At 37.8% G+C, this 14733-nt stretch overlaps 1 protein-coding gene across 4 annotated transcripts in view; it reads left to right on the top strand.

Annotated features, from left to right (window-relative positions):
- SVEP1 (sushi, von Willebrand factor type A, EGF and pentraxin domain containing 1) overlaps positions 1-14733 on the top strand; it is a 178145-nt gene that overhangs the window by 59674 nt on the left and 103738 nt on the right. For all 4 annotated transcript variants that reach the window (XM_045081687.1, XM_045081688.1, XM_045081686.1 and 1 more), the window contains exons 6-9: positions 2929-3108; positions 9561-9758; positions 12001-12119; positions 14384-14513. In XM_045081687.1, coding sequence (XP_044937622.1) covers positions 2929-3108; positions 9561-9758; positions 12001-12119; positions 14384-14513 — 627 coding nt within the window. The remainder of the gene's footprint in view (positions 1-2928; positions 3109-9560; positions 9759-12000; positions 12120-14383; positions 14514-14733) is intronic.

Here is a 14733-nt window from a genome sequence, read left to right as displayed (position 1 = left end):
CTTTGTTCTTTTGCAGAGGTTGTGTGTGTGTGTGTGTGTGTGTTTGCTATGCCTGATGCTTATAGGATTAAATCTGTGAGCAAATGAGTATATGTGAACATCCTTTCACATATCCAACAGGAATGTACTCTCTTTTCCTCTCCGTATCTCTGTTTATGACAGGGATGTACATACCATCTGACTGGAAGGATAAATCTCCACGGGGCTCTACAGCCTCCCTCCCCCAGCCCTTTCTGCCCTTTCCCCCGTCCCTCCTCCCTCCTTTACCTTCCGTCCCCATCCTCCAGCTTCCCCTCCCTTCTCTGCACTGTCCTTCCACTACTCTTTTCCCTTTTCTCCGCTCCCCCTCCTCCTCTTCTACCCACCTTCCCTTTGCCTGGTCTTCCCTTTCTCCTCCTCTTTGCTTATTCTCCCACTTCCTTTCTCCTTTACCCTTTCCATACTTCCTCCAATGGGAAATCCCGAACAGAGTGAGTTTCAACTAGAACTGGAGGAAAAGGGGCGTAGAAAGAGTAACTCTTCAGAGATAATTTTGTCCACAGAACATGTGAAAGATTGGAGATCCCAGGAGGGTGTAGAAATTGATGGAGTTGAAGTCCTTCAGGAGTGACCCAAGGAGAGAGGCGGTTGTTGTCAGAGAGTGGGTTGCTTAGGCTGATGATAGCAAGGCCTAGGGGATAAGGCAATGGAAGGGAGGCTGAGGTAGGGCGAAGGATATGTTTATTGGAGGAGAGGAGGTAACGAAGAGAACGCCCGGAATGATCTTCTACATAGAATATATGAAATCACCAAGGTGTGTGTGTATGTGTGCATGAGAGAGAAAGAGAGAGAAACAGAGAAAGAAAGAGAGAGAATAAATCTTAAAAGAAGAAGAAGCGGCCCAGAGGTCAGCAGGGAATTGGGGGGAAAGAAAAGATGTTGAGTATTTAATATGACATTTTGTGGGAACTGAAGTGTTTTAGAAGGAAAAGAGGAAGGGAGAGGCAAAAATCTGGGAAGTCCCAAGGAGCAAAGAGGACACTTCTCTCACCTGCAGGCCTTGGTATAGAGACAGTGAGATTTTGATTAGAATAAGAATGTGAAAGAAAAGTTGGCAAGTGAAGGTTAGGATAGGAGAGGATTTGTTGAAGACTGATCATGTATTCCAGAGGGCAGGTGCAAGAGTGTGTGAATTCGATTTGGATTAGAACTACATGGGGGTGACCCTGGTAGATGAGGGATAACTTTGGAGCCTTGGGCATCCTGAGAGTGTCAGAAACAGGAGTATAGGATGTCATAGTGTTAAGACACATTATGGGATTTGGATGGGCTGGGCAGTGAGGATGATCTTGCTGGGAGAGCTTAGAGCACAGATGCTGCTTGGGGGACCTGCAGAGGCAGACAGTTCGAGTGTCCTTTTGGACCTTCTGTGATGTAGTATTGAGGCTACTACAGTAGCCTCAATATTAGCAGTATTAGGAAAATGCATGTTTCTCTAGACACCCTGTGGCACTTCGACTGATGGGGATGAGGCTGACTGAGGCACGGGGAGCATTTCCAGGATCAAGAGTTTAGTAAATATGCCTGGCTGCTCTCTCATGGTGGTTTTAAAGCTGATAGATGAAGGAATCGTGTCCCCGGTGGTACCCGCTCACTTCTCAGACCAGGGAAATATGATCCTAGGCCACAAGCTCTACCTCTGAGCAGGGTTGGAGCACATACAAATCACATGAGCCGACAGAGGGGAGAGATCTTTCCCTAGGAAATTAGCAAAGGAAAAATGATTGGCTACTGGGCACAGGAAATTGGGATTTATGTACAGCTACTGGTATCAAAGATCCAAGTATACCGTCCTAAACCAATTAAGAGTTTATTTTTCTCTCATCTAAAAGTAGAAGAGAAGCAGGTAATCCTAACCTGGTATGATAGCTCCATTGTCATCAGAGACCTAGGCTTCTTTATTTTTTTGCTCTACCATCTTTGGGCATGGTAGTTATCCTATAGGAGTATTCTCTACTTACACTGTAATATGCTAGGGTACTATCCCTCATGTCCATAGTTTAGGACTAAGAAGGAAGAGGAGGGGAAGGCAAAAAGCACTCTCAAGTGAGAGTCTCCATTCAAAACTTTTCCAGATATACCACCCAACTTCAGTTCACAGCTCATTGCCTATCATTTGTTGCAATGGCGGTGGGCAATTGTTACCTTTTAGCTGTGTGTATTCTATGCTGAATAAAACTGGGAAGAATGTTACTGGGTAAGCAGCTAGCTGTCTTTGCCACAGCAGCAAAAATGCACAAATAAAACAATCTTAATGCATTAAGTCAAAATTTAGCATCATGAGCTAGGATTTGCAGTCAGTGTCTTGGAAGAAAGGGATGAAAAAGCTAAAAGGGCCAGAGTTATGATCAGAGAGTAGGATACTCTCTTTTAAGATTGCAGAGGCTGGGCAGCTTTGTGGAGGCTGGGACCATTAAGAGGCCCAGGATATACCCATATATGCATGAGACCTGAGAATGGTTTAATCATGAACCTGAATCCTGTCCTGGAACAGAATCCTTGTAGCCTTTGGATTCATTCATACAATCCTTGTTGGATTATAGCCTGGAAAATCACAGCCAAGGCCTAGCCAAGGTTACAGAAACCTCCCATTGTCAGCCACCTCCAATCTACAGGTGTCAGCATCCATCTAGGACCAGATTCCTTAGATAGCTTAAGTGTCCCACCTGTGGGCAGGGGCCAACCACAGTGATTTTGCTTGGGCAGAGCATCTGGTGAAACACATGCTTTTAATGGTCCCACACTAGCTTAAAACCTATTGGTGCATTATTTACTATTTGCCATCTTAAGAAAAGGCATGTTCTTGCTTTCAATGTGTAGGCATTATTAAACTTACTATTTTTATGTTTATTTAGTAAAATGTGACCTAGTTGTTTTCATTTTATATAGTACGAACATGCCCTCATCTCCGCCAGCCCAAACATGGCCGCATCAGCTGTTCCACTGGGGAAATGTCCTACAAGACAGTGTGTTTGGTTACCTGTGATGAAGGGTACACACTAGAAGGAAGTGCTAAGCTTACGTGCCAAGCGAACGCCCAGTGGGATGGCCTAGAACCCCGGTGTGTGGGTAAGTCCTTGAAGGCATGGTACCTCTGGTGATTTATTTCTCTGGCTCTAGGATTTTCCTCTTTTCTGTGAAAACCTGGAACTAAAATTGATTCCTAATGAATATAATGGCTACACCTCCATATATACAGGTGCACAGAGACACAGGTACGTAAACGAATACACCATTTTATTCCTCTCCACTGGTAAAAAGACTTCTACACCAGATTCCCATTTTCCAAGTCACTGAAGTTTACAGCTTCAAATAGTGATTTTTTTTTTTTAAACTGGGGCCAATTTGGGTGGATTTTGTAAATAGCAAATGCTGTGTGATCCCATGCTTTGCTAAATACCAGTTACTTTCACCTTGTTGATGAAAGGACAAGATTATGAACCAGTGAGTCTTGGCATAGACCATAACATTCTGTTTCATCGGAAGGTTTTTTTGCCTTGTCCTTCATGATGAGGTATGACATCTCACTACTGAAATTGGGTCCAGAATGAATAAATTCAGGAGCTTTACCAGTCTGCTGCTCCTTATACACTGTACATACAAATAACAGTGGTAATAATAATGATGATGATGAGAGGGTCACTGCCATTTAGTGAATCCTTATTGTATGTCACATACAGGATACCTAGGAGTGTGGCAGGTGTATAATTAAATTGATGTAGAAGTGTTGGAGTTCAGAGCCTACAGCCAAGAAAGAATTCTTATGAAGTCTTCAGTGCGACAAGGTGGTTTTATCAAAGCACGGGGATAAGACCCGTGGGCAGAAAGAGCTGTTCTGGGGTTATGAGGGGTGACTGATCATGTACTCTGAATTTGGGAGGGGGTTATGGAAAGCACAAGTCTCCCAGGTATTTTGGAAGCAAGGTTTCTAGGAATCTGATTGGACTAGCTATTGTTAGGAAAGGTGATTTATTACTGTTTAATAAAAACTCAGTCATGGGACCCTTCAGATGTGTATCGGGGGCCATATGCTTGGAAGATGATTGCTAACATATATCTTGGGGGGGTAGAGATAAAGGGAGTTTCCAAAGGAACTTTTATATATTAAAGTAGACTCACAGGATCCTGGGGTTCAGGCTAAGAATGTCTTTTGCCCTTAGCAAAGTATCAGTGCCAGGGCAGCTGAGTTCCTAAAGGAATGTTAACACTCCTAACACTGTGCCTTTCAAGGACTTGTCAGTAGGATGTAGGCAGTGAGGAAATTTAATTTTTCCTTTTGCCTTTGTTTCCCAAATCAAAGTAACCAACTCCTTAAAAAAGGAAAAAAGAAGATCTGTATGTAGGAAATGAGATATGCCAAGACCCAAGATGGGAAACTAGATATTAATTTATAATATCAGTTTCATTTCATATCAGTATCATTTATAATGTCACTTTCTTCCAAATTAATTTACAAGTTTGTTCTAGTATTATCTGGTATTGGATCCATGGTTGATAATAGAGGAAGGTATCGCCAGGAAGGCCGTTGAGCTTCCAGGGTCTGGGGGAATTCGTTTAACAGTCCAAGAATTGATCCTCACTGTGCAAGCTCAGAAAAACTTACCATACTGAGAAGAGATTAATCTCTCCTGGATAGGAGAATGAAATTTACTATGAAACAAAAATTCAGTTCATTAGCAATGACATACCTACTGGTACCAATACTCTAAGACTTAGGCCCAACAAACACGGTATTTCCCTGTAGGCCAATCTACAAGAACACCCAAATCAGGAACACATTTATTTTGCATAAGACCAAAACAAAGGGAGTTTGCTTCTTCAGATATTCCACAGAATTAAATAAGGGTGCTGGATCTATCACTATAAAAAAAGGTGGCTTTTACAATGGGACAGTAAATCTCAATAAACCTCTTTAGTTGGGATGTTGTCTCCTTAGGCTAGATTTTCTATGTAAATACAAATGTTTACTCCTGAGAATCACCTCTTTCCCTGGTTCCATGACTGTCCACCTTCTCTGCTGAGGGACCCAGTCTTTCACTAACAATAATAATGCCTCTAATAAGGTGTTCCTGTTCTCAGTTCTTAAGATTGTTGTGCACATCTCTCTAATGATTTAAAACATATGCACATCTCGGTGGATTTTTGTAACTATCAAAGGAAATTGCATCTCTCTTTACATTTTATTGGGGAACAACTTACTATAAACCCCAAATTCTGACAACCACCATAATTACTGTGAAAATTCTGATTTTAAAAAATTGATAGAAGAATAGACAGGTACAAAAGAGAAGAATTTTGAACATGAAGTAAAATGAGAGAGAACTTATTCTCTCTGCCATAAGACAGACTGTGAACCCACAGTACTTAAAAAATAGGACATGATTTGTACAAGGATGCACAGAACAATGGAGCTATACATGACTAAATATGGTGCAGAAATGAACGTTTGTTTATAGAAGAGTATAACACTCAGTAAAGGAAATTCCAGAAATCAATGGGGAAAAAGCTTATGTAAAAATTAATTTTGACTCCACTACATACCTACAAAAAAATCACTAAATGAAGTTGATTAATTAAATCAGGCAAATTAAGGAGTGAAATATAAGAAAAGATGTGGAATTTTATGCAGGAGAACTTTCGAGAATAAAAAGACAATCTGAGTTTTTAATGGAGAAGAATTTTCTAAGAATAAAAGAAAAGAAGAACAGATTTGGATACATAAAGATTTAGATTTCTGAACTTCAGGTGAATTCTTTACATTATCAAAAGGCAACCAGCAAAAAAGAAAGGTTATTTGAAACACAAGTAACAGTGTCAATGTTATTAATGATTGTTCTTAGCATTTTCTAAAGTATGGAACCAGACAAAAACACTGAAGCATAAAGACTTCAATAGAAAAAGAAATAAAGGAAATGAATTCAATGGACAAATGAGAAGTTAAAAATGCAATTTTTAAAAAGATAAAAAACAAAATTGAGAAACTCCTAACACCAGTTATGAGACATGGGCTAAATTATACACTGATGTAGTTTTGTAGTTATAAATCCTTTCATTTTAAACAGGGAGATTGAAACTAAACATTAAATTCAAAAGTTAGGAAAAGAATGACTGCAATGGAATTTGAAAGAAATACATACTAATAATTAAGGAAAATGAACTACAAAGGGAGATGGGATGCTGTAGAATGGGTAAGAGGGAAATCTTTGAATGAAGAGATACTTGTTTTTAATTTTTTTTAAATATTTTATTTAGAGAGCCACATGCAGGAGGCAGGAATAGAGGGAGGGGGAGAGAGAATCTCAGGCTTCACGCTGATCGTGGAGCCTGATGTGGGGCTTGATCTCACAACCCTATGATCATGACCTGAGCCAGAACCAGGAGTTGGAACTGACAGGGCCAGCCAGGCACTCCTACCATAATAGATTTTTAAAATATAAATAAGAAAAATGCAAAAACAGAATTATTCTAAGAAGCTATAACAAAGTATATAGAGGCCTTTGATTTTTCAAAGAATAATAAAACACTATACATAAATTTGTTCACATAAATTAAAAATCTGTGATATGTATGATTTTCTATGAAAATAAAGTTTTTTAAACGAGTCAGGAAGAAAGTAGAAATGACAGTGTATAATTACTTATAAAAAGTGGAAAATGTTATCTGAGCATTAATTACTCCAAATATGACTGAGGGATCAATGAAACTCTTTCTAACTTTTCAGAAAACAGTAACTCTATACCATATAACTTGGCCCAAATAATGGAAAGCTAAATCATTTATATTATCAAACTACTACAAGTTGCCAACTTGATAGCTATTACCAAAAAACAGATAATAAACTATGACAGCAAATATACTACCAAAAGAATGGCCTGTCAAAACAGCAGTTTAACCTAGGTCTGCAGAAGGGCTTAAAATTAGATATAATCAATCAACATAATAAGTTGTTTCATTGTAACAAATAGGAAAAATTCACATGGTTACTTAGCAGAAGATAAAAATGCCATTCATCATCATTTAAAACACATTTTCAATAAAATTCTGAGAAGCTCATATTGATAAGTGACATAATAAAAAAGATGTCCTTATTAAACTTGCAACCACTTATGGAAACAATATAAGGCAGACTTACTAAATCTGGGAAAAGAAAAGCGTGCCCAGAATCATCCATATTGTATAGTATTGTTCTCAAAGCTGGAGCACTTGTAATAAATCATACGATTAGAGCTTTGGGGATTTAAAATCATCATCTTTGATAGATTACATGTCTACCCCAAAATGGAATGAATCTACTAAGAGAGCTGAGAGTTCCCAAATGTCGTAAGAATACCAGATAAAGAACTTTTCCATATACAATGATAAATAGAATATATAGAGAAAAATCACATTCAGAAAACCTATGGAAAATATAAAATATGTAACAATAACTTCAAACAGCAGTGTCTAGAAATGGTGTTATACAAATTATAGAATGTTAGAGACAGAGAGAACACTAATATTTTTATAAAATTTTATCGAAATGGAAGTACTCTGTAGATATATCTATAGGTAAAGTACAATCTCATTTAATACCTTAAAAGAGATTTTTTTTTTTTGCTCCTCTTTTCAAAGTAGGTAGTGATTCTAGAGCTTATCTGAAAGAATATGTACACAAAAAATCACAAAAACAAGATCAAAAGGGAAGAGTAATATAGGATAGTAAAGAGAAAGTAGCTCTATGGGGTTTTAAAATATATACTAAAACTAAAAAAATGAAGAATTTGCCAGTACTGCTGTATAGATGTAGACAACTGAATGGGTCCCAAAGCTTATGAGTCTCGTGTATTACTAGGGAAGCATTACAGGTCAGTTGAGAAGAAAAGATTTATTCAATTTGTAATATGGAAAAATTGGCTAGCTCCTTGGGAAAAACAAATGAAATAAAATGAAATTCTTGTGTGTCTTTAATTCACACCAGACACTGAAATGAATTCTTTGTAGATTTTAAAATATAAAATTAAAAATTAGAGAGTATAGTTAAAATATGTGAATGTTAACCAATTTCAGAACTTAAGTATAAAAGAGGTAGAAATAAAATCAGTGGATTAGGCTATATAAAAATGAAAGAATATTTATCCAAAATAACATAAACAATAAAAAAGAGCATATTAACAGGGAAAAAAATCTTCAATGACTATCAAAGCTAAAATGATAATTTTCTTAATTTAAAAAGACCCATCCCTAAATAAGGGATATTGAGACCCACAGGGTCATTACATTTGAACCACAAATTTGGCTCTGATTTTCCTCTTTATTGCAGTGCAAGAGAAAGTCTGGGCAGTCGTTTGGCACGTATTGTGCAAAAATAAAGAAACAACCAATTTTTCAGAAAAAATTGCTTTTGCTGGGGCAGGAGTTTGAAAGAAATTTCAGGGGGGCGGCGTGGTGGTGAAATATTTTGGAGCACACAGTCTGCCACATACCTACAGGGTGACCTCAAGGATGTTGACTGTGGGTAACTTTCCCATAGTTGTGCCTCAACACTCTTGTTTATAAGCAAGAATGATAACGGTACCCCTCAGTGCGTAGGATTGAGTGAGTCAATACACGTAAAGCACTTGGAAGAATGCCTGGCATAGTACATACTGAATAAATGTTAGCAGTTATTATATCGGAAATACAGATTAAAGATGCTAGGAGTGCTGCCAGTAGATTCAGTACAAAACAAACAAATGTGCACATGGGTGGACACACACACACACACACACACACTTACACACATCCCACAGTAAATCTTAGTCTGGAGTTTCCATTCTACTTGCATTCTGCCTCCTTCATTTGTTCCAAAGATAACATAAAGGGTCAGGGCCCCAGAATGACATAGTGATTTGGGGGAGGGAATGAAAATTTTTCTTATAATGTGCTCAGTAAAAGATGGAACCAAAAGAACTCATAAAATGGAGACAGGTTGCTGAATATACTGGTTAATCCATGAAAGAGGGACTCTAATTTACTATTTTAGTTTAAAGATTTTATCTATTTATTTGAGAGAGAGAATGAGACACAAAGAGAGAGACAGAGAGTGCATGATTTGGGGAGGGGCAGAGGGAGAGGGAGAAGCAGGCTTCCTGCTGAGCCGGGAGCGGGGATGTTGCACTTGACCTCAGGACCCTGGGATCATGACCTGAGCCAAAGGCAGACACTTAACTGACTGAGCCACCCAGGCGCCCTAATTTACTATTTTGTACTTTAGAGCGATAAATGTTCTACAGACTGAAAGAAGGTGCTCCAAGCCAGTGATAAAAATCACAGTTGGCGTTAATTAAAATACCAGTTAGAAGTTTTTCAATGTATTGCTACACTGACAAAATAACATGAGATAACCAAAGATATATAGTTTAGCATTATTTATAATGTATCATATGTTCAGTGTCATAAACAGATACCATTTAATGACGTATGTCATTTCCTAGGCAGCATAATTTTATTCTTCTTGAAATTGGTGGGAATGCAAATAACGTTCTTTCATTTCCTTACAACAGAGCGCCACTGCCCCACCTTTCAGAAGCCCAGAGGGGTCATCATCTCCCCCCACAGCTGTGGCAAGCAGCCTGCCAGACCTGGGACGGTCTGTCAACTCAGTTGCCGCCGAGGATTCATTTTATCAGGCGTCAGAGAAGAAGTGAGATGCACCACCTCTGGCAAGTGGAACGTCAAAGTTCAGACAGCTGTGTGTAAAGGTAGGCCCCCCTGTGTTGGTCAGGTTGAAAACGAGATTCCTATATAATGGCATGTTCGTACAGGGTGGGCCTGTCCCTCTTTGCAGCTTTTGCTGCAAATCCAAGATAAAGTGGTAGGAGTTGTCCTAATACACTCTATGAAGGTTTCTGTTTCAAAATGATGGATTTACAAAATCCAATTCTAATAGGCCAGGCAATGACAGAAGAAGTAGAATATAAGGATAATGTTAAAGCTGGAAATCAGGTAAGTTGTCCATCAGGAGATGAAAATCTCTGAGGAATTTCTGGTCCATATAAAGCCCATAGGACTGAGTCCATTTAAAAAGAAGCAAGTTACCCCTGGGGATAAAAATATATGTTTATAAAAAATAAAAATTATATTAAAATTAAAAAAAAAAAAGAAGCAAGTTATCAGTGCTTTGTTTTTGTTTTTTTTAAAGATTGGGGGAGAGGGAAAATCCTCAACTTGATCCTACAACCCTGAGATCATGACCCAAGCCGAAACCAAGAGTCAGACATTTAACCAACTGAGGCACCCAGGCACCCCATTCCCCTTGAAAACCTGCATCCCATAACTTTCACAGGAGGCCGTTGCCATCTTACTTGCAGCCAGAACAGACTGCTATGAAAAGGGGGGTGTCGAGAACAAAAACGAGTTTTCAGAAGTAAAAACATCAAAAATATCTCTAAGAGAAGGGTAAACAAAATGGAACAGATGTCGTTGCAAACACTATTAGTGATTTGAAGAACCAAACTGAGAGTTCCCTCAGAATGGAGAAATAATAAACAAAGAACCCAAATATCCCAAGTGATCAAATAAAAAAGATGGAAGCTAAGAAATACCAAGGATAGGAAAAAGCCCCAATGTACATTTAACAAAGAGTTCCAGAAGGAAAGAGGGAAGTGGATGGAGGAGAACTTTCTTACTAGTAGAAGGAAGTTTCTCTGAGCTAAACTCGAAACATGGGATCAGCCATACATAGCCCCGGACCATTAGACAGGCATAGTTTCATGACTGGCAAAATTTCTGAGGTCCAGAGTTTAACAAGAAAATCTTAACTCAGTTTCACAGAGAAAAAAGGGAAACTGCACAAAAGAAACAAGAGGCAGACTTACATGATACTTCTCATTTACAACTCTAAATGCCAGAAGGAAATAGAGCCATGTCCAAAGAATACAGGAAAAAAATAGAAACTTTATGTTCCAAATCCAGTTAAACTATTATTCAAGTGTGAATAAAAACTCAACTACTTTTTTAGATTTTCAGAGTCAATATGGTAACTCATATTTGTGGGGGAAAAGTGTCTAGGTGTCAACCCCTCCAAGAAAAAGAAAATATAAATTGTATAAAGTTTTCAAAAAACAAGATATGAGACTCAGATTATATCAACTAGGATATATCCAGCTGCAAGTTATCGTAGACCTAATTTAACATAACTTAAAATAAAGAACTTCTATGTTATATATAAGAACTTAGCTCTACAGTGACCGATGTGGATATGTTTAACGTTACCACCTCTGTCTAACTCCGTATCTGTATTACAGAGTTTCTTGCTGCAGAAAATATCATTGGCTTCCATTTGTTGTTTTGACAGTGCGTTTTAGCACTGCCAATTAATTCTACTTGACAGTCTTGTTTTCAAGTGTAGTTCCTTCTGGCCACAGTTAACATTTTTTTTTTTTCTGTTTCTTCATTCCATTCAAAAATCTTTACCAAGCTTCCAGTGTACTATTTAACACAATGGGACAAGAGCTATCCTAGCCTTCAACAAATGCGAATTCTGCTGGGGGGCGAAAATTCAATTTCAAAATGGCATGTTGAGTTTTATGGTCAGGAAGGACAGAGGGCTGTGGGAGCCTGTGGAGGGAGCGCTTCCTGAGGAGCTAGTGTCTAAGCTGAGAAAGCACAAGGAGTTATCTAGGTCAAGAAGGGTGAAGGCATTGACTCAGGCACAAAGGCACAGGTGCAAGAAAGACCAGGGAATTGGTATGGGAATGAGAGTATCCAGCCTGGAGAGTGATTTCTGGTCAGGGACCATAAGAGATGAAGCTAAGAGGTCAACAGGTACCAGGTCAGGAAGGGTCTCATAAGCCACGCTGAAGGCCGCCGCATATTCCAAACTAATCTGGAACTGAGCTGGAAACAATGAGTCACAGAGTATTCACACATTTTTACCTCTTTCTTAAATGACTTAGAATTACCCAGCAATCGATTCACTGATTTGTGCATTTTCTGAGTCAGATGTGGAGGCTCCTCAAATCAGCTGTCCTAAGGACATAGAGGTCAAGACTCAGGAACAGCAAGACTCTGCCAATATCACCTGGCAAATCCCAACAAGTAAAGACAACTCTGGGGAAAAGGTAATGTTTGTGTGAACATTTGCATCCTTTTTGAATGGATTTTAAATGCACTGCAAATATGTGAGATATCGAAGATTTACTACTACACTAATGACCATTCTCTCTCTATATACTGTACTCATAAATATTAATGCCTCATTGGCTGGAGGAATGATCGGCCTTGAGTTTTTAACTAGAAATCTCAGATAATAATCTCTAAAATGGAAACTTTGTACTCCATGGATTTGTTGTATTATGTATCCATTAAGATTACCTGACTAAGAATTCTTTGCCCCTTACCTAGGCTCTGCTGAACTTTTAAGAAAACAAAAAGATGTGGAAACAATATGAATTCCTCTTTATGAATGTATCTTTTAAAATATGAGCCCTAAATGATTGTATATTGGCCAACGTGAAGGAGAGATCAGTTCTTAATTCAGCATTCTCTAACACAGAATACAGCATTTCAGTATTGTATATAGCTTGAGATAATTATCCATTAGATGTTAAAAAAGGAATTCATTTAGGACTTAACACTGTTAGTATTCACATCCACAAAGATGCTTTTATGGTATATTGTTTTCACAACTGTGTGTAAACATGTATAATTTGTGCCAGCCAGGCTATATTGCTATGAGGGGAGGTCACAGCACACACACAAACACTGTTGTAATCATTGTGCTGAATATACTTAGAATCAAGGTAACTTTAAAAAAAAATAACTATAGTCACCATGCTGCACATTACATTTCCAAGATTTTTTTATTTTATAAATGGAAGTTCGTAACTTGTGACCCCCCTTACCCCACTTCATACCCCCTCCCCCATCCCTTCCTCTGACAGCCACCACCTGTTCTCTGTATCCAGGGATGTGATTTTTTGTTTTCTTAGATTCTGTGTTAAATGAAATCACATGATATTTTTCTTTAGGTAACTGAAGACAAGGTAACATTTAAATCTGAATTTTTGAAGTGCACATGTCCAGGTGATGGTTATTAAGGAGGGCACTGGATTGTGATGAGCACTGGGTGTTGTGAGTAACTGATGAATCGTTGACCACTACATCAGAAACTAATGATGTGCTCTCTGCTGGCTAACTGAACATAATTAAAAAAATAAATAACAGCACAAGTGTGACTTCTAGGACTAAATGTACTGTAGGTGATGTCTATCATGTGTGGTTTCTACTTTACATTAAGAGGCCTGTGAAAACACGCATTATTGTTGCCTTCATCATAATCAACAAGCACTAAGAGGAATACAGCACCATATTTCAGGGTCTAATGAGAGTTCACACTAGATGTTCCCCCGTGTGTTGAAATATTTTTAAAAGTACAATAGAAAAGACAAACACATTTGACTGTAAAAGTATCTTTAAATTTTTATTTTTAAAAATACCCAAATTAAAAGATAAATAGCAAATTTGAGAAAAATGCTTCAGACTTGTCAAAGGTTAGAATATTCATTACCTAACACATTAATATAAATGTATTTCTATCATATAATTTTCAAACGGCCTAAGAAGGCAAATGTGTAATTCAAAAAGGAAAGAATATATCTATATCTTGCAAACATATGAGAATGTAGTCTTAGTCAGAGGCATTAAGAAATTGTGAACTAAAACAGTGACCTGGTGTCATATTTTTGAGTTAACCAAGAAGTAATGGTATTTAATACAGGGCAGAGAACTTAGAGTGGGAACTTTAGCAGTGACACTGTCAGATACTGACAAATGGGAATGCAAATTTTTACCATGTTTTGGGAAAGAAATTTTGTATTATCTATTAATAAATTGTTAGTGACTTTGAGGCTAGTAATTATGTCCTAGAAATGTGTTATAGAGACATAATTTAAAAATTTTAGAATTACCTGTACAAAACTGTTCATCCCAGTTTTTTATAGGAAAATTTGGGATCAGTTTTAATGTCCTTCAATAGATTTTTTTAAATTAGCATCTACATATTCAATAGAAAATTTTGGAGACATTTAAGAGTCTTCTTAAGTTCTAAAGACTATGTAACAGCGTAAAGAATGTTTTAAGATACTATATTTTAAAAAACGAGGGATAGCATTTCTTACATATGCCAGCTATATAAACTGTATAAATAGAATAATAGTTGGAAAGAAAGACACCAAAGGGCTGTGCCCAATTTTTTTTTCTATTTGCTATATGTATGAAATACTGTATCATTGTTTAAATTTCACTTTTCCTAATAATATTTAAGTTAAAAAATGTATCATTGCTGTTAACTTTAACTTTCAAAATATTTATTTATCTCTAAAAGGTATCAATCCATGTTCATCCAGCTTTCACCCCACCTTACCTTTTCCCAATTGGAGATGTTGCCATCACATATTCAGCAGTTGACCTCTCCGGCAACCAAGCCAGCTGCACTTTCCATGTCAAGGTTATTGGTAAGCGCTGAAATTATTTGGGTGGGTTCGTGAGAATAATCTGAAGGGCTTTGCTGCTCCTTTATCTTTGGCAGTTCCCTCCTACTGATTCTTCCTATGGGCCTTGAAACCTACTCAAGCCACTCCCTCTTTGAAACCTACATACCCTTTACATATCCCTAGCTCTCTCTGATTTCTTCCAATATGGGCCTTTTGAAAAGTTCCCAGGTGTTGTCATTTG

Source organism: Mustela putorius, unplaced genomic scaffold, assembly GCF_011764305.1.
Source record: "Mustela putorius furo isolate JIRA1106 unplaced genomic scaffold, ASM1176430v1.1 tig00000580_pilon_pilon_pilon, whole genome shotgun sequence".
Classification (NCBI taxonomy): Eukaryota; Metazoa; Chordata; class Mammalia; order Carnivora; family Mustelidae; genus Mustela; species Mustela putorius.
Note: the sequence above shows the minus strand (reverse complement) of the source record. Positions and strands in the feature narration are given on the sequence as shown.